The sequence below is a fragment of the Idiotropiscis lumnitzeri genome, chromosome 4, assembly GCF_059441095.1.
Source record: "Idiotropiscis lumnitzeri isolate Australia: NSW breed Sydney's pygmy pipehorse chromosome 4, RoL_Ilum_1.0, whole genome shotgun sequence".
Classification (NCBI taxonomy): Eukaryota; Metazoa; Chordata; class Actinopteri; order Syngnathiformes; family Syngnathidae; genus Idiotropiscis; species Idiotropiscis lumnitzeri.
In genome coordinates, this window is record NC_142394.1 from 14,853,093 (window position 1) to 14,875,668 (window position 22,576).

General features: G+C 40.5%; 4 protein-coding genes and 2 non-coding genes across 10 annotated transcripts; 4 read left to right on the plus strand and 2 right to left on the minus strand.

The window, feature by feature from the left end:
- Positions 1-543: 543 nt before the first annotated feature.
- Positions 544-4,750, plus strand: gla (galactosidase, alpha). Its single transcript, XM_088292971.1, has 7 exons — positions 544-775; positions 1,619-1,793; positions 2,091-2,265; positions 3,182-3,273; positions 3,354-3,515; positions 3,580-3,777; positions 3,836-4,750. Exons 1-7 carry the CDS (start codon positions 612-614, stop codon positions 4,145-4,147), a joined length of 1,278 nt encoding a protein of 425 aa, XP_088149097.1. The 5' UTR covers positions 544-611; the 3' UTR covers positions 4,148-4,750.
- On the minus strand, positions 875-947 carry trnav-cac (transfer RNA valine (anticodon CAC)). The gene has a single exon. It is a non-coding gene; the product is annotated as a tRNA-Val (tRNA).
- trnav-cac (transfer RNA valine (anticodon CAC)) lies at positions 1,175-1,247 on the plus strand. Its single transcript has one exon. It is a non-coding gene; the product is annotated as a tRNA-Val (tRNA).
- Positions 2,211-20,028, plus strand: btk (Bruton tyrosine kinase). Of its 5 annotated transcripts, none has more exons than XM_088292969.1 (19): positions 2,211-2,265; positions 3,182-3,273; positions 12,424-12,582; positions 13,297-13,401; positions 13,618-13,699; positions 13,828-13,953; positions 14,339-14,391; positions 14,903-15,090; positions 15,161-15,223; positions 15,339-15,393; positions 15,719-15,798; positions 16,012-16,139; positions 16,943-17,014; positions 17,297-17,468; positions 17,577-17,796; positions 17,884-17,948; positions 18,711-18,829; positions 18,921-19,078; positions 19,807-20,028. In XM_088292969.1, exons 3-19 carry the CDS (start codon positions 12,442-12,444, stop codon positions 19,876-19,878), a joined length of 1,899 nt encoding a protein of 632 aa, XP_088149095.1. In that variant the 5' UTR covers positions 2,211-2,265; positions 3,182-3,273; positions 12,424-12,441; the 3' UTR covers positions 19,879-20,028. The 5 variants fall into 5 exon arrangements, with proteins under 5 accessions (XP_088149095.1, XP_088149090.1, XP_088149091.1 ...); XM_088292966.1 differs by lacking the exons at positions 2,211-2,265; positions 3,182-3,273 and adding exons at positions 8,670-8,701; positions 10,643-10,732; XM_088292964.1 differs by lacking the exons at positions 2,211-2,265; positions 3,182-3,273 and adding an exon at positions 8,621-8,707.
- rpl36a (ribosomal protein L36A) lies at positions 4,291-8,258 on the minus strand. The gene is made up of 5 exons (XM_088292972.1): positions 8,150-8,258; positions 7,547-7,652; positions 6,426-6,493; positions 6,219-6,341; positions 4,291-4,371 (listed from the first exon to the last, which is right to left on the minus strand). Exons 1-5 carry the CDS (start codon positions 8,150-8,152, stop codon positions 4,351-4,353), a joined length of 321 nt encoding a protein of 106 aa, XP_088149098.1. The 5' UTR covers positions 8,153-8,258; the 3' UTR covers positions 4,291-4,350.
- Positions 20,029-20,217: 189 nt separating the features above from the next.
- Positions 20,218-22,165, plus strand: timm8a (translocase of inner mitochondrial membrane 8 homolog A (yeast)). Its single transcript, XM_088293865.1, has 2 exons — positions 20,218-20,467; positions 21,608-22,165. Exons 1-2 carry the CDS (start codon positions 20,357-20,359, stop codon positions 21,767-21,769), a joined length of 273 nt encoding a protein of 90 aa, XP_088149991.1. The 5' UTR covers positions 20,218-20,356; the 3' UTR covers positions 21,770-22,165.
- The last annotated feature ends 411 nt before the right edge of the window (positions 22,166-22,576 follow it).

Genomic DNA, 22,576 nt, shown 5'->3' on the forward strand with positions numbered 1-22,576 from the left:
AACTTAATTTCATAATTCTCAATATAAATTCTTACTAACTTCTGAACCTTACAAAAGCAGCAAAAATGAAAAGGTGCAAATATGTTGACATAAAGTATCACTTTATCAGGTGAACTGTTAATGGTGAGGAAAATAAGTTTGGAATACAGTCCAACAGACCACATGGTGGGTTAAAAAAAAAGTTAGGGCTTATACATTTGCCAAGTTCATATTTGGGAACTAATGAAATGTTCATGTGCTCAATTAAAGTTTTTCCAATTTAGTGTGGTCAAGATAATGTGGTGGTGTCAAAATATGTGCCCTGAAATAATCTGTTGCAATTGTATTGTATGTACTGTATGTTTTTTTTTAAACAATATTAATATTTATTTATTTATTTATTTATTCTTTTAGTAAACACAACAAAATGGCAGATCCCGAAAATAGTCCAACACGATACAACTGCTTCCTGGTTAAAACTGTAGATTAAATGTTATTGGATGTTTAACGAGACAATCTTAAACTTCATTGGGCAAAAATCTGGTCAGGTGGAGAAATCCCACAACCAGGAAGTAGGTAAAACAAAAGAAGCCGATGAATGCAATGCTATGTGGGAAAAATAAAGCAAAAATATGTGCGTGATAGCCGGTGCGTGGATGCTGGTTGTCGTATTTTTGTGGGGCCGCGTTAGAGCTCTCGACAACGGTCTGGCTAGAACCCCAACGATGGGTTGGCTCCACTGGGAAAGGTTCATGTGTAACACAGACTGCGACGCGGACCCGGATAATTGCATAAGGTAAAAACACACAAGCCTTACAACAAGACGGAGGGAAAGGAGTGATGTTTTATCGGTGTCGTCTTGATGCTAACCTCCAACCTTTAGAAAGCGAAAAGCTGTTTCCGCCCGGTTTCGAACCGGGGACCTTTCGCGTGTGAGGCGAACGTGATAACCACTACACTACGGAAACTGATGCATTCTTTCCCTAGATATGCATTCATGATTATGGACACCACAGATGTTATTTTCATTGGGTCGACAGTAGAACTCTTACGCGGAAACGGAAAGTTTTTCGTTCCGTCGCTTACTTCTACGCCTCGCGCTCGATGAACCAAGCTGTCCAGGATGAATCCCCCTCCCCGGCCGTTGTGTTGTGCTGTCTTTAAATCCAAAATGGAATGGCCTATAGTAATATTGGTTTCCGTAGTGTAGTGGTTATCACGTTCGCCTCACACGCGAAAGGTCCCCGGTTCGAAACCGGGCGGAAACAGCTTTTTTTTTTTTTTAAATATGACTAATAGAACAAAACAAAGAACAGTGTTGAGCAAAACTGATTATCTCAATTTCCTCAAATGTATTATGTGTGAAATATGAACGTGTTTAGTCTAATGCAAAACCACATTATTCTATTGTATGAACTGCAACAATTGGTTAAATCTGCCATCTAGTGGAAGACCAATTTATTGCCGTTCCTGTCACAATACGTTGCTGGCATCGATAGATAAACTAAATAATTCTGCAGGTGTATGGTATTGTAATACAACAACAACAAAAATGAAAATTATTTTTATTAATCAAAGGGCCACTCAGTGTGGTTGCGGGCCGTCGTCCCTCGTTCTAACATCGGTTGTCTTGTTCTAGTGAACGTCTTTACATGCAGATGGCAGACGTCATGGCGGAAGAGGGCTGGAGGGAGGCCGGCTACCAGTACGTCTGCATTGACGACTGCTGGATGGATCAAAGTCGAGATGCTGGAGGCCGCCTGCAAGCGGACCCCCACAGGTTCCCGGGAGGCATCAAGAAACTGGCCGACTATGTGAGTGCTGTGTATTCAAAATATTGAGGTGAATAGTTCTCTTGATTCAAAAGTCTCTAAGATGTATTGTATTGTATATTCTGTTCACTAGTGTAGTAATTCTCAAAGTGTGGTACCAGGCTCCCTCTTGTGGCACTCCAGTAAAGTATATTTGTACAGTTCCGTTGTATTTTAACTTAGGGCACTGTACATTTGTATTTAATCATTCGGACAGTATTTAGACATGTACATATAATTATCATTGTAACACTGCTCACTTCTGGAGACTTTTAGTCTAAAAGTAAAACCTTGTTCCAGGTGCACTCCAAGGGTCTCAAGTTGGGTATTTACGCCGATGTCGGCACAACCACCTGTGACGGATACCCTGGCAGTCTGGCTCACTATGACACGGACGCCCAGACTTTTGCTGAGTGGGAAGTTGACCTGCTCAAGTTTGATGGCTGCTCCATAGACGCCACTTTGCTTGAGCAAGGCAAGCATTATCATCCTGCTGTTCGCAATAAATGTCCATTCTCTTATTTACAGTTATTGGGCACTGTTTTCTTGCCTTGTTTAGGGGACCAAATAGAAGAAGAATATTTTATAGTTCCAACTCAATTTTTTTCATTCAGGGAAGCTAATTTGGCCATTTAATACCAGTCGAAGGGCCAAATTACAGTCTGGCCCAAATTGGATGCCATAGCCTGGTGGAAATGAGGCGTTGGGGTTTTGCTAAGTCATCTTAAATTCAGTGCAATTCTTCACCAAGTTTAGTTACAGTGTCGCCATAATTTTTCCCCAATGTATTTTGTTAGAATTAAAAATATATTTATACCAGATGACATTACCTGCCTGTGCTTGCATTGTGACATATCATCCTGCAATTGGACATCTAGATTCTAGAATATATTTGAAGTGTGAAGGGCCAATTTCTATAAAATGTTATAGTGCCACTTTATTATCTGTATAAATGACAGACCTGAAAAAGATGATAAAAATACATTTATTATAGACTTTCTACATTACTACCTCTGAAGGAAGAAAATTGCCAGGGTCAATTTCATCACCTCTGTTGAAGGCGCAGCTGCCTGAAAAAGACTTTCCTCAGGTCTGTGTCATTAAATAACTGACATTGAAAAGGGCAGGAAATGGCAGCTTTTTTTTTTACAGGCAGTGTTACACTGAATTACAAAAATGGCATATTTTAGAGGCAGAAGCAGAGATGGCACTTTTTTACCTACGCCCATCAGAAAGAATTGAAAGTGCGATTGAAATCCCAGGGTTGTGCAATTCCCTTAAAGTCATCTGACCTGATAGTACTTATGAGGTGGAGAGTTTCTAGGGCCGAATGGTCCTCAATTTCCGCAGCAGAGTGAAAGGGCACTAACATTTCATCTGTTTTGTTTCAGGCTATGTAAACATGTCCAAAGCGCTGAACAGAACTGGAAGACCCATCGTATACTCCTGCGAGTGGCCTTTTTATGAGTGGCCATCACAAAAGGTAAGACCTGATCCCAAACATGCCTATTCTGAACCACTAAGACATCGTTCAACTTGTGTGGAATTCCCCCCCCCCCCCAGCCTAACTACACCGCCATCGCAGAGACGTGCAACCAGTGGCGCAACTTCGCAGACGTCTACGATTCATGGAGTAGCGTCAAGTCCATTTTGGATTGGACTGATAGTCACCAGGACATCATTGTCCCCTCAGCCGGTCCCGGTGGCTGGAATGACCCAGATATGGTACTACTGTGTTTGTCTCGAGCCTGCAGTCGATCTCCTAAAACGTCCGCTCTCTGGTCTCTAGCTGGTGATTGGGAACTTTGGCCTAAGTCGGGACCAGCAGCAGTCCCAGATGGCGCTGTGGGCCATCATGGCGGCCCCGCTAATCATGTCCAACGACCTGAGGTCCATTTGTCGCCACTCGAAGGAGCTGCTGCAGAACCGCCATATCATCGGGATTAGCCAGGATGAGCTGGGGAAGCAAGGATACCGCACAGCCAAGGTGGGTCCGTTAATACCACACAGTGGATTATCACATTTCTAAATTATGTGTTCCACAGATGGACCATTTTGAGGTGTGGGAGAGACCTCTGTCTAATGGCCGGCTTGCCATAGCAGTACTCAACACACTGGAGATAGGAGGCCCACGTAGGTTCTCTTTACAAGCAGCTCCTGGCTGGAAGATGTGCACCCCGCTTTGCAACGTCACCCAGATTCTGCCCCAGTACGAGGAGGTTGGGCTTCAAATTGGATATCAGGTTGCCGTTAACCCTTCAGGAACCGCTCTGCTTATCATGGACAGCAGCCCGGAAGAAAATAATGACAAAAGATTCCTTACAATGCAATGGTCAAAAAAACAGACATATCTCTAGATGAAAAAAAAATATATATAATTTGTGCATAAAGTTGAGGTGTGCCATTTTTAATCATCAACTTGTCACTCACAGTGCAAATCAGCACTGGTTTGCATATCGAGCATCACAAGCACAATAAAAACAACCGAGAAGCGGTATGGTAAATTTGAACACATTTATTGAAAATTGTGACAACTTGATCCAGAAGAGCGGCCCACAGCCTAGAACTGGATGACCTGGCCCTGTTGAGAGAACACAAGCATTTGTAAGGAGGTGAAATGTGACCATGCCAGATATGTCGCTGTCAGAAGGAGCAACGGAAAGCAGCAGTTGACATGGACAAGTCACTCCACAGTAATCTTGTTATGACCTTTGGACAGTGAGGCAGGACAAATGTGCTTTATTTACGAGCCTATTATTGAAACCGGAGTAATTCAGCTTTCAATTCCACTTTTTCTCATTGCCTCTCTGTGAACTCTGAAGCCTTTGTGCTTATATCATTGTACAAAGGGCAACTTCATTTTTAGAACGTACTAACTTGAAATAATGCTGACTTTTATAACATCACAATAGCACAAACATGTTTAGAACAAGGTTCAATAAAAGACACTGAATACTCAAGTACCTCCAAAGTCATATAACCCAAATGTTGTACGACAAATCACATGGCGCAAACAATTGCACAAATTATAGGCCAAATCATCCTTTCTGCAGACGAACACACGGTCCCATTCATGTTTCTGGCTGTTTCATGCATGCACACGTCTATGCATCTCTGCCCCATGCAAATAATCAAGACTTTGACCCAGCAAAAGCCAAAAGAAGTAAAGCTCCCGTGTTCTCTTGTTATCTACTGACGGGGACAAAAAAGTAAAAGGGAAATCCAATCTCTTTAGTAGTCTTTGACATAAAAAAAAAACCGCAACTTCTCATGTAAACGCAACGCGTCCGTGCTGTCAAAGCGCGACGTTGAATGACCTGCAACCAAAAAATATATCGCTCCTTGATCTCTTCTTTTAATGGCGACATCTACTAAAGATGGCATCACGTTATTGACGTGTGTAGTAAATGAAACATCTGCATGGCTGAATTATTGCCATATATCATTCAAACAACCGAAAACAACTGTTGATTCACGGACAAATGACAGTAGTCTCCCGAGAACTCTGCCCTCCCTCTGAATCATTGTAGAAATAAATTCATTGCATTATTATTACTATTGATTCTACTTTAAAAGGACTCTCTCCATCGAGGCACAACTAGCGCGTGTGGCGGGGTAGTACTGTCATCGGGGTTGGAAGGCTGTCTCCAAGTGCTCAATGCAGAGTGGCCAACTTTACATCGGCAAGTGGAAATATTCTTGCAAGTGTTTGTTTGTTTGTTTCACCTCCTGCATGGACTCCAACAAGTTCTTCGGCCATGAAGACCATGCATCTCCCCGACGGTGAATTTAATGGGAAGGAGCCCCTTCCAATGGCCGAGAAAGAAGCTAGCTGTGTTCACTATCAAATACGCAAATGGCCCTTTCAAGCAGTGCCTGTCTACGAAAATACCAAAGCAAAGAACACTCTAGCCATGCGCAGTTTGACTGCACATAGCGCTGGACTTGCAATGGGTGCGAAAATAAAGCATATACAATGTGCAACCACTGAACATGAATAGAGGGGCAGAAGAATTTAGCACACCTGTACCAAAAAGGACAGGGATGAATGAAGCAATGCATCATCAGTAATTTCATTTGTTGCTGTGGCGCATGCGTGATTTTATTGTATATGCATTTATTCGCACAGTGACAAAAAAATGAGCGCGCAAATAACTACAAAGGGGTCAGTACGGACGCTCGGGCGGATAACAATATTTTCATCGCCACATGGATGTGAAAAGTATGAACTGGCCTCAACAGTGGAAAAGAAAATGGGAAAGGAAAAGGTCTGGCAAACTCAGTGTAATATAAAAACTGACTCCTTTTCTACTGGAATTTGTGTTCAACTTTGGAGGCCCGTATTTTGTTTCTAGTATAAATTCACACAAATGCTGACCCAGTTATCGAAACTCGCCCAACAAACTAAGTGTCTTATGTCCGTCCTACCTTTCTCTTCTTGTCACCGCCCAACTCAAAGTGCTTGCATCGCTTGATGGCCAGCATTCTCTTGGATCGGCAGTTGGCCTCCATGCACTCGAGCCTCAGCACAATCTTCTTTGTTGTCTTAGCCTGGAATCAAGGTGGTGATAGTGTGCGTGGGTTCACAGTCACACATCCAAGGTAGACATTTGCAATCAGGATGGTTGAACTCACCTTTTTACGGAAGATGGGCTTGGTCTGACCGCCGTAGCCGCTCTGCTTCCTGTCGTATCTCCTCTTACCTGCAGGTCATTCACTCATTGACATGACTGTGGTCAAATGTAATCCATCAAATTGATGTCCCACGATAACATTCCCCACCGGACATTTAAACCTACACAGCAGTACGTAAACTCAACAGGCACAAAATATATATGTATTTTCCAACATGTAAACAACCAATGAAATTTCTTTTAATATATCATGATTGAACCAACAATCTCCACTGGGTGCCAGACCACACCTCTGTCATTTATTAAAAACTCAACACTTGAAGCAGACGGCACGATTTGTTTTTATAGCTTGAATTATGACTGATCAGATGATAGGCAGTTCGACTGAACTGAGCTTAAGGCCCTCAATTACTGTCCTACCTACTGTTTTTCAGGCACCCTTTTATAGTCATAGTCCGGCAGTGTCCATAGAAATATTTACTGTAATCATAACATTACTCCTGAATTAGCATAGTTTTGCGTTAGATAAGGCCATGTCGGAGGTCCATGCATTGTTTTGTTCCAGTGCTTAGTGAATGTTATAATGGGTAACTTTACAGCCAACATCCCAAAAATTGTGAATTGCAAAAATACAGGCGGGAGAGACCAAGTCTCATTTTACCCTAGATTGGCACCAATTTTAAATTGTTCACTTTGTTGAAGGCAAACGTTTACATGTGGAATCAATACAAAATGCCAGTTAGATAAAGCAAATACAGCACATTTCCATTTTGAGTAATAACTACTCCAAGTTAAGTCAATAATTGCTGCATCTTTTTAAAAAGTTAGATGGGCACAGGTATTTGAATTTTGTGGGGCATGTTTTCACATGGTGTCTTCACCACTGCATTCAAACTTTCTCCTTAGTAATCTTTTTAACCCTCATTTTAGACAATAAGGGAGCTGGACGTTTTTTAACATCCCGCATGTTTTACTTGTTTCTGCCCTTCAATACAACTGGGCTCTGTTTCGGGCACATGTAGAGCTATTGCTGGTCAATGTGAGGAAAACCAATAGGAATGGGGTCTTGTGATGTATAAATTGTAAACCCAGCCCAAATTACACACTTAACAAGCCACTTACCCTGAGCATAGAGGGAATCCTTGCCCTTCTTGTACTGGGTGACTTTGTGGGGTTGGTGCTTCTTGCACTTTTTGCAGTAGGTCCTGCGGGTCTTCGGGACGTTCACCTGAGGACATCGTGGCACCGTCAGCAATTAGATACTACCCAACTACATTCAATATAAACAAGTACTAAATGAAATGTTTAATTGGTAGAGAATTCGCGCAAAACCATTTGGATAGGTTAGAACAGCTCGCAGACAGCGCCTTAGCATTAGCGCATGCTATAAGGTAGAATTCAACTTATAAATACTACCCATGCAAACCCAATTTATGCATTGTTGGCGACGCATAAATGTCAATATTTTCTCCTAATTTAACTAGGCCAGATTTAACACTCGAAAGACCGGCTAAGAGTTAAATCAGCTTGTAGCTAGCTGAGAAGGTAGCATCGTCACAGGACTAGTTTACGTCAGAAAAACTCAACATAAGTGTGAAATAGCGGCGGCGTGGCGAGTATAGAAACTTTATACGCTTATGTTGACAACCAAACGGCACCGATGGCTTTTTTAAACTTGAGATTACCGTCGATTCTGACAAGTGGATAAGTGTGTTCCATTCGTACCATGTTTGCGTCCCAATGCAGAGCAAAAGAGGAAGTCCTGAGCCGGAAGCATTTGATTTAGTGCAGCTCTGCGGAAAATACCTACACTGCCCCCTAACGACCAAAATACACCCGGAGGACCACGCAAACAAACACACTAAATGCTTTTTAAACTGCTTGAGTGTAATAAAAAACACACAATAAACATCTTGAAAAGCAATATTCTCTTGTATACATTATAATGCAATTTAGTGAAATATGTAAAAACAATACTCCCGCACCTCAATGATATACAATACCATACAGTATATATTTTAATGGTAGCAACCATTTGAATAAACGATTTAAACCCTATCTATTGTAGACCACGCCGGAATGTAGAGCTGTGTTAAAGTTTAACCTATCTTTCACTTGCCACCAAAACCGTCCAGTGCGCTGATATGAAAATGAGCAACAAGAAAGAGAGAGAGGAGAAATGGGGAAGTGTGAGTTCCCCTGCGAGTTTTTTTTTTTTTTGCTTCTCGCATCGCATACGACACACATTTTCTATGGAAGCGTAAGGCGGGTTGCCAGGTGAGGGTATGTCACATGCCTTTTTCAATTTAATCTATCTGTTTACTGTTTCTATGAGCTATCTGTATAATATTTAAAAACAAATACGAATAATAGATTTTCCTCAATATTAGTACTTTCGTGTTACCATTATCATGCATGCAAACGCACACGCTCGCCACACACTTATCTGTTAGCCAGGAAGCATCAGAAAAAAGGGTTCCTGTTCAACAATTATTATTCTGCTATTAACGTGTACATAGATGTATGGTTTGCCAAAGTAACTAACAAATACAAGTAAAACGATTGCCGCCTCCATAAAACAGCAACAGTGTCATTTGGGGACCATATTAAATGTATGGAAATTAAGTGAATAAATCTTTGATTAATATTATTATGAGGTCAGCTTTATTAAATAGATACTGACATTCTAGCTGTCTTTAGGATTGCATCGTAGGCCACGTTTTAATTTTTACAAAATATTACAATTTATTTTAGTCCCTGCTCACTGCCACTCTTTGCAGTTATTTCTACTTAGTTGTTTGTTCCATCTAATTAATACAAGTGTATAAGTATTACTTGAATATTGCAACAGTGAGAGTTTAATTTCGCCTCACAGATATGAATAAATCCATCCACCAAGCTCAGCGCCGCTAACTTTGGGTAAGAGGCAGGGTACACACTGGACTGGTCACCATTCAATTACAAGGCACATAGAGACTCAGACAAACAAACATTTACACTAACATTCAAAATAGCATTGAGTGGGACTTGAATCCACGCTGCCTCAAGAATCACTATACCACAATAAATCAGTCAAAACTAAAGAAGTGGGAAAATATAAAGCATGCTGAAGTTTGATGATGTTATCCACAAGATGTTCTACAGTATGCTTAAACATGCACTTGTAGTAACAAATATGATGTGGGTACTTTTTTTCTAACAAAGTATGACACATTCTGCATGATGTGTTGTGGTTAAAATATATATTTTTATTTATTTATTTATTTTATGTATATCATAACCAAGCCAAGCCGAATTTGTAACAAATTCATTTCAGAGGTTAACTCAAGGCATTTAACACATGGGGCAGATTGTCCACTCACGAATAGTGGAAAACATTAAATAAAACACAAACATTTCTAGCCACCTGACCTCTGAAACGTACGAAAGAGCCTCATTTAAGGTGCTTGTAAACTACGGCCATGTTTGGACTTCCTGAATGGAGCCATCCACGTGTCGCCTGCAGCGAGTGTGAATGTACTATATTTGTGTCAACTGAGTTTGTACCCTCTGTCACGCTACTGAAACTGTAAGGGAAGTGGGATTGGTGTGGTGTCATGTTTGTAGAATAAACTGGGGTGGAAATGAAGGAATGAGTGTAGAAATGTAAATAGTGTCAGTGTGTGCTCCTAGAGGGTGATAGCAGTGCGCATTTGCTCACAAGCGCATCTTGGAGTGAAGTGTACCAGCACGTAACTTCAACTAACACCCTAGTTTGAATTTACAGTAGTTTATCTGCATTTAAATATCCATGTATCATTTAAAAAATACCTCATTGCCAGCAGTTACTACTTTTCTATCAGCCAGGGCTTTGTGGCCATCTTGTGGCCTTGAATGGTGTAACAGAAGGCACCAAATATTTGCAAATAGGTGAGTTTTTCCAGAGAAGAGCCAAAGATAGGTTAAAAAAAACCCAAAAACAACAGGTTAATTTCTGTATAGCAAACTGCAAACAGGCAGGGCTTTGCTGTATGCTCTTCTTTGATGGTTGCATTATATTATTTCCAGAAAATTAGCTGGGCCCTTGAGGGACAAACTGAAAATGGGCCGTTGCATACAGTCAGGGGGAGGGGGGGTCGATCAAGAAATAAAATGACATCAATGGGAAGATTAAATAACATGGACGGAGTATTAAAAGCTGTCGTGAAGCTGATGCTTTGATAACTTCAATCGTGACAGATTACATCTGTGTTTGAAGCCAAACAGTATCGCTGCCTTGCAAAGCTGACGCAACTTCCCCATCAGTCCGTCTGCACTTTAGGAGTCACTGTGAGTCAACTGTCGTTCATTTTAAAACACACACTTGCAAACACGCGCATGCACGTGCACATGCACAAAACCATGTTCACCACTGACTGCCGTAGGACTGAAAAAGTTACCTATTTTTGTGAAAAACAATCATGTTACAATAATACATTTGGAGTTTTAGCGCTGAAGAATTTCTAATGTTCTAAGAATAAAGTTGTATTCATTTCAAGAAAAAAATCTTAATCTTACAAGAAGAAGGTTGTATTTCTCCATGACAAAGTTATAATATAATGTTAACGTCAAAGTTTAACAAGGGAAAAAAGTCGTCCAAGTGTTCGAAAAATGTAACGTTACTCCTCAAATATTATAATATTTACAATAGATTGCAAAACATGCCTTTACAATTCTTATTTACTTATTTTAAAAGGACTATAAAATGCTTGGATATACGCACTTCTGGACTTTTTAAAATGATACGAGATAATGATTTATTGAAAATTACACTTGTCAAAAGTTTTCTTTTTTACAAAATTCTTTTCAGAGATTCTAGTAAAGTTTTCAAGATGATTTGATTTGCACTGATTCCGAATCTGCCCTCGTTTTATTTTCTTCATGTAGCACATGCAATTTTCAGAATAATAATAAACTAATAACAAAAACACAAGATGTAAATAAATGGAAACATATTTATTAATATCTACAAATTAAGGGTTAGGTTTAGCAACAGGTGGATTATTTTTCTGAATCATCATAGCTATAAACGAGCAAAATAGCTAAATCTGTCATCCGTAAGCTTTTAAAGGTCAAACCTAATAGCAACCCCCCTAAGAAAGTATTTTCTTTGTTTTTTTTTAATTTTTGAGATTTTTTCATCTAAAAAAAAAACAAAATAAAGAAAACGTTTTTAAAAAAAAAAATAAAAAAAAACAGCGTCCAAAATATGTTTCGGGACACAAACATTGAAATCTGGTTACAATTTGCTATCATCTATCAATTATGTTCTGTCCTTTTTGAAAGAAAAAAAATCAGAAGGGTCGTCTGACCAAGTTCTTAAATAAGTGGCAACCTTTTATGGACTTTATTTGCGATTCTGTTCTTATTATTTTTATTATTTAAATATTGTGGTAATCTTCTAATTATGCACATTTTGTTCTTGTTATACATTCATTAAAAATACATTTGCTATGGAAGAGTGTTTTTTCAGATCCCCAAACTCCAGCTCATGGACCAAAGTTTGCGAACCTCTGTTTTACTTTGACTTAATTAAATAAATTCTAACTCCTTCTTATTTTTTTCACATGTTTCTGTACTTCTACTTAAGTAAAGTGTCTACTTTCTTTTTCAGCTCAAGAAGACCCACTTTCGTTTTTTGTAACAACACTGACATACACAGTACTGTATTAGCAAATGATGAAGACCACAAAAGATTTATCTTTATGAAAATAAGCCTGAATCACAAATTAAGTGTTGCTAATCTTGCTTGATGATCACCAAAAGTGCTGCTCCGTGTTTGCATGGCTTGTGGTTGACCGACCGCACGGATGAGCGATACAAGGAAGTGCTCACATTGACCGCTTGATAAAAGGCCCAGTTTCAAGTATCTGATTGGCCGTTACACCGAATATACAAAAACAAATGACAGATTAATACATTAGAGTGGCCACTTTCAATAACCTTGCACATTACATCGACATGTTACTCATTCATTGCAGATAAACACGGTGTGAACCATGAGTGATAGCATTTTGGAAGACATTTTCATCAAGCGCTCACAGCAGAGGAGGAAAACGTCGCCGTTGAACTACAAAGAGAGATGGTTCGTCCTCACACGGGACAAACTCTCCTACTATGACTACGATGCAGATAAAGGGGTAATTATGGAAAACTCTTTGAGGTAAAACTGCGCCAGCTGACAACTGAGTGCTACTAGTATCACTAGTGACATGATCGACTAGTTGTTGTTGCATTAGTAACCCCCGGAGGCCACTTACAAATGACAAATGGAACTTTATTAGTTGACCGTTTTTTAAATTCAATTCATTTTAATTCGTTTTTAAAACAGCTTTGTTACTTTTCATTTTTTGGAAATGGCTCATTTTAAGTTACTTTTTATTCATTTTATTTTTTATATAGATGGAGTATTTGTGGAGTGAACGATAAAAAAAATCTGTCAAATATAGAAGTGTTTTGAAATGAAGTAAAATAAACTAAAATGCCAAATGACCGTTTTACCTTCTTTTTTCTTTACGGCCCCACAGTAATACGAAATATCTTTTAATTTGACTTCCAATATTTTTACTCAATTAAATACTCCACAGTACCAAAGTTTTCGTTAAAATACTTTTACTCAAGTTTGACTTTGAGGTACTTGAAGGGCTGTACAAGACTGAGAATAATACATTTGTGTATAACTAAAGAGGCCTTGATTCCACATCAAGTCAGAAAATTTGTGAGCATGTAGACTTTTTATGACATTTTTATTTTGTTGATGTGCTGCAAGATTGTAAAATCTCTGCTCCAATATTGTTGACATTTTTCTAAAAACTAAATCCAGCATTGTTGTACTTTTCCCGTCTGTCGCGCAGAAGCGAAAAGGTCTGAGGGGCTCGGTGGACCTGGAGAAGATCAAGTGTGTAGAAACGGTGCAGACGGAGCCCAACAGCCCGCAGGAGCGCATACATGCATTCCAGGTAGAGTTAGTTGATTTTGCCATGTTGGAAGGCAGTTGTTTTCGTTTCAGATAGCCCCCTTCTCAATAATGCGTCTAGTGTGAGACGTGAAGCAGACCAGATGTGGGGGGCTTTTGTGGTGGTTGCAGATGTACGCTGGGCTACTTCAGTCTTACCACACAGGAAGCAAAAGTGGTGGAATCCGAAATGAAAACTAATAGTGTTGTTGTTTTTAAGGTCATTTATGACGAGGGGCCGCTGTACATCTTTGCAAAGACAGAAGAAGTTCGGGCTCAGTGGATAAAGAAGCTGAAAGAACGTAAGCATGCAAACTGATATCACAATTATCATCACTTTGTGGAGGGAGTGTGAGCTCATGCAAATGTTGTGTGTGTGTGTGTGTGTGTGTGTGTGTGTGTGTGTGTGTGTGTGTGTGTGTGTGTGAAGTGGTGCAAACCAACAAGGACTTGATGCAAAAGTACCATCCGTGCTTCTGGATTGACGGCATGTGGCAGTGCTGCCAGCAAGAAGTCAAGCAGGCGATGGGATGTAAGGTTCTGGATAGCAAGAACGGTGAGGAGGAGTCACAAGCTATGTCTGAAAGATTCTATTACTGCATCTTTGTTCATCAATCCATGCCAGCAACGTATAGAGACAGGCGAAATTAATTACGCTTTCACAAAATGGCAAAAGGTGCAATTCACCTGAGTTGCCATCTCTTGCCCTTCCTGAAAAAGAATTCGAAAGAAATTTGTGTTTAATTCAAAAGTCACAGATTTTACAATGAGTGAGTACGTTTCAGAGTAAATTGTAATGTCATCATTATTTCAGGAAATATACTTTTTGTGCCATTTCTTCTGGTGGTGTGCCAAAAGATTTTTCAAGTCTACATTATTAATCCAATTGGATCAATTAAGGTGAGGAAATGGTGACCTCCTGAACATCTTTTTCCCAACAGGCTTCATGTCTCGAAGAGGAACCCGCAAACCCCTGCCCCCGACTCCTTCGGAGGTAAACTCACATTTACAGATTCTTTACAAAAAATCTCTAAAAGGAGATTGTCACGCCAGGAGTCAGCCAAGTATATCCTGAGTTTTTTTAATCTGGCATTAAATGTGTTTAGAGTCCGGTTATATTTGTTATATTAATTCATCCGATGTTTTTTCTGAAAATAAAAATGTAAAAAAAAAAATACGGAGAAACAACCTATTACAGACAGAAAGCCTAACCGACGAGGTTTCAGTCATTTGCCATGCCAGCAGTTTTGCACTGAATTGTTTCAGTGGGCTTCTTTGCTTCCAATTATGGCAGAGGGCAGCAATAAAAGTCAAAAAGAAACAATTGGACTGATCCCGAGGCAAAAGAATGGCAAACGTATTTATTGGAGGTATCCTACGTGGTCTATTATCTGGATTTGTATTACATGTCGTTGCTCGCCTAATTTTTCTAACGAGCAACCAAATGTAAACAATCTCAAGCTTCTTATGTATAGCAGAGGTAAGGATACCTTCTTGTTTTTAAGGACAAGCCCAGCCGACGGTTACCTCCGCATCTTGCCGCGGCCGACGATCCCTGCGCGGGGATGAGCGTCGTCGCTCAGTACGATCACCCGGCCATGATGTCTCACGACTTGGAGCTGAAGAAGGACGAGGAGTACACCATCCTGGACATGTCCGACCCCAACTGGTGGAGGGCCAGGGACAAATACGGGTAGGTGAGACTTTACTCTGAGGGTGGATACCTTACTAATAACTCTTTAAAAATCCATTTTATTTTGTAGAAATGAGGGTTACATACCCAGTAACTATGTGGTGGAAGCTGGACACGGCTTAGACAGATATGAGTGAGTAGCAACATGAGTATGCGCCACCAGAATTCATCATTTATTTTGCCTGTCACATTTGAGAAAATGCTTCCCGTAAAAATTCTAGACAACTATAGTTTCTTTCTTTTCAAAGTTGGTACTGCAAGAATACTAATCGCAGCCAGGCAGAGAAGCTACTGAAGACTGAGGTAAGTCTCATTAAAAAAAGCATTAAAATACATTTAGCTCAGTGCTCACAATTACAGTGATAAAAATCTTTTTTTTTTCTTAATGGCCCTTGTGGGACTTTCAATAACTGAAATGGACCCTGATGGGGCGGGGGAACTCCGCTTACCATATAACATCCAAATACATTCACTTTCTGCTTTTATCTTCCCTAAGGTCTCGGGGAGGGCTGAACAATTAATCAAATTCAAATCGCAATCACAAAGGCTCCAATTTGAAAATAAAAACACTTCTCAAATTTGCTCACAACGTACATTATTTGGATTGCCTCCCATTTTTGACCCTCAGAACAAAGACGGAGGCTTCCTGGTGCGAGACTCCAGCAAGCCAGGGAAGTACACAGTGTCTCTGTTCAGTAAAGGAGGCGGGTGAGTTTCACTCTGCAGCGCACGACACTACTGAGGGTACAATATCACGTATCCGCTGGATGAACCACAAAAGAAGAAGTATAACAGAAACAGCGGATGGAGTCACATGTGACTTGTCTGTGCTAAAGTCCCAGTCGCCATCTGCTCTGTGGATAATATTAATACTGCATAACCTCCAGCATCATGTGATCATTTCCTTCTTCTCACCCGCAGAGAGACTGGAGGCATCTGCAAACATTATAACATCTGCACCACCCCGCAAGGACAATTCTACTTGGCCGAGAAGCACAACTTCAACACAATCCCGGAGCTCATCAACTATCATCAGCACAATGCCGCAGGTTCACTTCATTAAGCTACTAGAAATTTGAGCAATATCACACTTTTTTTAACGATCCCATTTGACTGTTTTTAATTCATAATCTTTTATTCCTTTTATCAGGTTTTCAAGATAATTTTGGGTGGAAATGGGCAGGTTGCCTGTTTCTAAGCTAATTTTCAAAACATGTTTCTACGTCAAAAATCTTTGCTCTGATTGGTTCGCTGTTCTGCTTAATTTAATAAGGACAAAAGCAATGATCTGATTGTTTAGTTCCCGATATATTTGTGTTTTACAGAGACCGTGTCTTATCTTTTTGTTGGTTCTGTAGAAATTCAGGGGTCACTGAGGCCGCCGCAGCAGTGCGGGAGCCAGGTGGTCTAGCTGGAGTAAATGTTTTTCCTTTTGTTTTTGTTTTTTGTTTTTACGTGTACCACCCGCCCAGATGGCACACTGGGGCCGACTGACTGCATGTGTATGCGTGGCTGTCGCTTAAAACGTATTCCTTAACTTCTCCGAAGTTAGCAGCTGATCCAAAGGTTTAGCTTTGCACAAGATGCAGACGTGTTCTCGCTGTCAGTCATTTTTTCCAAGTTGAGTCTCTCCGTTTTTTATAGTGTACTAAGTGCAAATGACAAACCGTACAGATGTAAAATTTAAGCTATGTCACAGACTCATTTTGACCCGTGTTATGTATAAAACAATGAGGAAAATCTGATGTTGATGGCATGGGATCTTTACATGTACATTATTCTTATAAAGATGTTTGTCCTACCTTTGAGCTTGATTTTATATATAATACTATCATGTTCTCCCCATCACTAGGCATGTTTAGCAGGCTGAAATATATTGTGTCTGACAGGGCACAGCCTCCATCCACGGCAGGTCTTGGCTATGGTAAGTGGCACTGAGGAAAATGTACTATGCATTTAAATAAATTCATTGAAAGTATTTTTAGTTAAAATATTTCTAAAACATTAGCCGTAATGCCACAAGGGGCTGAGAAGTGGAAGTAGGTTTAAAGACTATATTTCCAAAAACTGACTGAAGACTTGTAGGATACTTAATTCAATTCAACTTTCCGTGGAACGTGAAAATATTTAAATACTTTGATAATATGTTTTGGAATACCAGTAAAAACACAACAAAGAAGACACAAATCATGTTTGTGTTCGTCAGGCATGTGGGAGATCGACCCCTCCTGCCTCACTTTCATTCGGGTCCTGGGTACGGGTCAGTTCGGCGTGGTGCAGCACGGAAAATGGAAGGGCCAGCACGACGTGGCTATCAAGATGATTAAAGCCGGGGCCATGTCGGAGGAGGACTTCATAGAGGAAGCCAAGATCATGATGTAAGCGCAATCAGTCGTCATACGGGAAGTGGCGGTACTACTACATGCCCAATGCTATAAGGCCGCCACCAGGGTGCATGTCACATGATGTGCTATGCTTCAAACTAGGATGCTCCACCACGAGAACCTGGTGCAGCTGTATGGCGTGTGTACCAAGCAGAGCAGCATCTACATTGTTACCGAGTTCCTCTCCAACGGCTGCCTGCTAACCTACCTCAGGGAGGGCCTCAGGCAGCACCCCACTTCCGTGCAGCTCCTAGAGATGTGCAAAGACGTCTCTGAGGGAATGGCCTACCTGGAGTCCAAGCAGTACATCCACAGGGATCTGGTGAGAGGGCACAAACTGCAACATGTGACTCGCACCAGTGGACAATTTTCAATCAAATATGTACCCCCCTCCCCTCCCTCCCCCTAGGCTGCCAGGAACTGCTTGGTTGACGGCAATGGAACAGTCAAAGTGGCGGACTTTGGCTTGTCAAGGTAGAATCACGCAAATGAACTTCAGGGCTCGCAAGGCCTTCTCTATTGTCTTAAATACTACCAGAAAATATACTGTAATATTTGTGCTATAAAATTGTATTAATTTATTACTAGCTGTCTATTGTCTTAATTTTCCAGTGTTTCTCTTTCTGTTTGTCGGTTGTTCAAGTTAGATTTATTTTTGGGCGAATCAGATTTCACCCTCTATTTGCTACCATGTCAGCATAATCTGCGCAGGGACTTCAAAAACATTTCTGCCGGTATTTACTTAATTTAAATTATATTAGTAACGTGACTCTTTCTTTAACCAGTCAGATTGCATTTTGCTGTCCTCTGATTGCTTGGTCAGAGCAATACTTCTTACATTTGCATTTAGCTGGAAAAACTGTTTTCGTGCTCAGATCAAAGCCATGTATAATAAAAAACTTTGTTTTGGCGCCATCTGGTCGCATGCCTCAACCCGGGAACTAAGTTGAAGTGAGGGGAGGAGCTTCATTTAATCAGGCCATAGTATTGTCTAATAAAATAAAGTGTTTGGTCGCCTTATTGTGGGATCTGTGGGCTTCCACAAAATTGTTTTGTGCTTTTGTCATTAGATAAACCTTGATTCTGATAATTATGTTTCTATAACGCTAATATGATAGTAGTGGTATTGGGAGTTTTAGTAGGAGGTGTTCACTGAAGGCCTAGTACAACATGTACAGCCTGCCACTTACAACAACAACAACAATAAACAACAAATCTAACTTTGAATATCTTCAGGTATGTCCTAGATGATGAGTACACGAGCTCTGCGGGTTCCAAGTTCCCTGTACGCTGGTCGCCTCCCGAAGTTCTCCTCTATTGCAGATTCAGCAGCAAGTCAGACATTTGGGCTTACGGTATGTGATCAGATCGTCCAAAAATGCACTTTAAATCCCCTTTTCTGTTACATGTTTCGTTTCATAAATTGGCACGTCCATGTGTTTTCAGGGGTGCTGATGTGGGAGGTGTACACTTTGGGGAGGCTCCCGTATGATCGCCTGAACAACAACGAAATTGTGTCTCAAGTCTCCGGAGGCCTCCGACTGTACCGTCCTCAGCTGGCGTGTGAGAAGGTTTACAGCATCATGTCGTCGTGCTGGCTTGATGTAAGTACAAATCTACATCGGAAAATGCATGGCTGCATGCTTGACTAGTGGTTGGCACGTCTGCCTCACAGTTCTGAAGTTCTGGATTCAAATCATAAGTTTGCATGTTCTCCCTGTGCGTCAAGTTTTTTTTTTCTCTGGGTGCTTTCCATACACATGTATGTCAGGTTTATTGGAGACACTAAACTGTCCTTAGTTGTCAGTTTAAGTGTGAATAGTTTTCTTTGTAAGGCCTGCGATTGGCTGGCAACTAGTTAGGGCTTTTTTTGCAAACGCAATCCACCAACTTCACCATCAGGTAGTGCAAATATGCTTTCATTCATTCATTCACAATCTCACATGTAAAAAATATATATCTTCTATGCGCTTTTTAGCACACAGTGTTGGCGCACAGTTTACTTTTCATTGACTGTTATTGTCTTAGCCATATTGTGCATTAGGTTCTTATTTTCCAAAGTGTATTTTAATATTTGGGTACTTGTCTCAATTCCATTTTATGGTTGCATATATGTACTTGATTGTACCGATAATGACAAATAATTACAATTGAAATAAATTAAAATGTGAATTCAATCACCTGATTGTTTTGTGTATAACAATTTATGAAAATATCCAGTAATTAATTTAAATGTGAACTATAAACTAAAGTTATTCATTAATTCATTTAATGTACACATATTTAAGATATGCATTTGTCATGTACTATGTTTCTGTTTTGTTCATTTTAGAAAGCCGACGAGAGACCCACCTTCCAAGAGCTGGTTTTCACTGTGCAGGATTTGCTGTATGAACTGCAGTAGATTACAACAGTAAACAGTGAAATGTGTTTAAACGTGCCTCTGTGAATTACTGGTTTGAAATAGCTCATTCAGCACTGATATCATGTTGACGTGCATTACTGAACATACACACACACACACACACCCCCGCGCACCCCCCACACACGCACACGCACATACGTTTCAGTGGAACCATAATTTTTGAATGCATATCTAATTACACAAATAAAATATGTCAAACTTTTGACTTAAACGTCTACTGTACTGTAATTTATTTCGGTTTTTATACCACCATTTATGATTAGTGTACATCCAAATGGGGGTGATGTGCAATTAAAGATGACGTTGCAATTATGTCATATTACCGCGCCGTGCAATTGGTCCGTCTGCTTCCGGTCCCCCTAGCGGCGCCCATACATCCACGTGAAGGTCACTAATTGTGGCATAAGGCTTCTTCAATCGTGGATTTCCTCCGACTATCATCGACGCGTATCCAAGTATGGACGGAAAGGCGGCGAGCGCGGACCCCCAGTTGCAGCAGTTCATCGAGATCGAGTCTCAGAAGCAAAAGTTTCAGCAGCTGGTGCACCAAATGACGGAAGTGTGCTGGGTAAGTGTGGACCTCACCAGCTAGATTTGATAATAGTAGGCTAGGATTTCATAAACTATGGTAGCTAGTTATTAGTTTGTTCTTATTTTACAATTTAGTGGTAAAGACTACTGTATAGCACAGTAGATGCTAACATGTTGGTCCAACACGTATGCGGCCGTTCGTCACTGTTGCCAATTGCTCAAACTTGCTGAGGCTGAACCGTCTACAAAGATTAAACTGGGATTTACGTGTGTTGTTCTTTAGTGTGTTTCACTTGATACATTTACTCGATACAAATGAACAAGAATCCCTGATCAGGCTAAGCTAGTGTGAAGTGTGACGTGTTCAAGCGCCTATCCCAGCAGCGGAATTACCAGCGCTGTTCATGTCGTTTCGTTAGCTGCTAGTGGCTGATGCGTTTAGGCTGAAGCGTCTATAGACTCAAGGTAGCTTTTCATCTGCATATGTTTTTATGGTTTATCTTTAAAGTTTACATTTTTTTAATTAAAGGCCCCCTTTTAAAATGGTCCTGTGACTCCTGTTTTATGCTTGTCTGACAGATGTATTCCCGAACTTGTCACAGCGGCAAAAGAAAAAAAAACTTTTGATCCCTAAAGAGCCGTAATTATAGTAACGTCCAAGATTCATTTCAAACATCTTCAAAGCTCTGCAGTAATTGTATTGTTTTATTTTCGAGCAGGCGTGTGTTTACTTTGCTTGATGGTGTATTCGCAAATTTACCACAGCGACGGATTTTCGAACACTCAAGAGCCGTACTGATGTGAGTTAGTAAGATTATTTATGGCAAAACCTCAATGCAGCTAAACCCAAGACATATTGCTTAATGGTCCAAAAAGTACGTTCTTCGCCAGCCCACAGAACGATGTTGGCTAAACTACTCAACAACCGACCTTACCCGACGATGTGTGCAGGAACCCGTCACAGCAGCAGATTTCCAACGTGAAGTGCGTGCCTTTTCGTGTTCGGGTTATACAAGAGAATGACCATAATCACTCACTCACTCACTATTTTACCACGAAAGTAAATTACGACCAGAAAAAAATGGCTGGAATTGAGAACACTTAAGTGTTTTCTGGCTTAGTGTTTTAAGGATGTAGCAACTAACAAGCTAACAGTCTATGTTGTACCCCCCATCAGGAGAAGTGTATGGACAAACCAGGGCCTAAACTGGATTCCAGGACAGATGCGTGCTTCGTCAACTGCGTGGAGAGATTCATTGACACCAGCCAGTTCATACTCAATAGATTGGAACAGACGCAGAGGAGTCGGGGGTCTTTCTCGGACAGCATGGCGGACTGACATGTGCTCTAACTGACACTTGCAAAACCACGCCCACGTTTGGATCTGACATGTAAACGAGACAACAGTGTTTTGTCAAAAGTGCCTCACATCAACGGCATTTGTTTCCCCCGTCGGCTTAACAAGACTGTTTTCAGTTGCTGGGAGTTGTTTTTCTTTAATCGTGTCAACTTGAAAATCAGTTCTGTAACCGCATGGATGTCAACTGATTTTGCAAGCGGAAAGCATTTAAGGAGAAGCAAACATGCAGGACCTTGTACCCGCCAGCCAAAAACCGCATGTCGGGTTCATATTAAGACAACACCTTGACTGAGGATGTACGTGTGCTTAAACTGTAAAAAGTTGGATTGTACATATGAAATAAAGCAAATGACCAATTATTTGGTCTGCCATTAATGCTTGTGTATTTATATATATATATATATATACAGGACACAAAATCAACTTGAGGAACAATCTTTCTTTGGTCTCACAGTATGAGGTACAGTATTACAATTATTGGAAGGATATTCCAACTTGCCCGCGAATGTGATTGCAGTTGTGGGTTTATGAAGCGGTCATAAATAAATGGAGAAAAAAAAACAATTCACAATATTGACAAATACAAGCTAAAGCACTTAGTCAGGTTGTATATTGCTTCAGAAATCAACCTATAGATGACCATATTCCTTCAAATATTTTTATACCAAGTACTTGAATTGCGTTCTCACCTTAAGACTGAAAATAGGAATTTGTCGCATTATTTAGTGGGAGCAACTATTTGAGGAACTACAGTATACATATATCCTGCCTGGGCTTAAATAAACC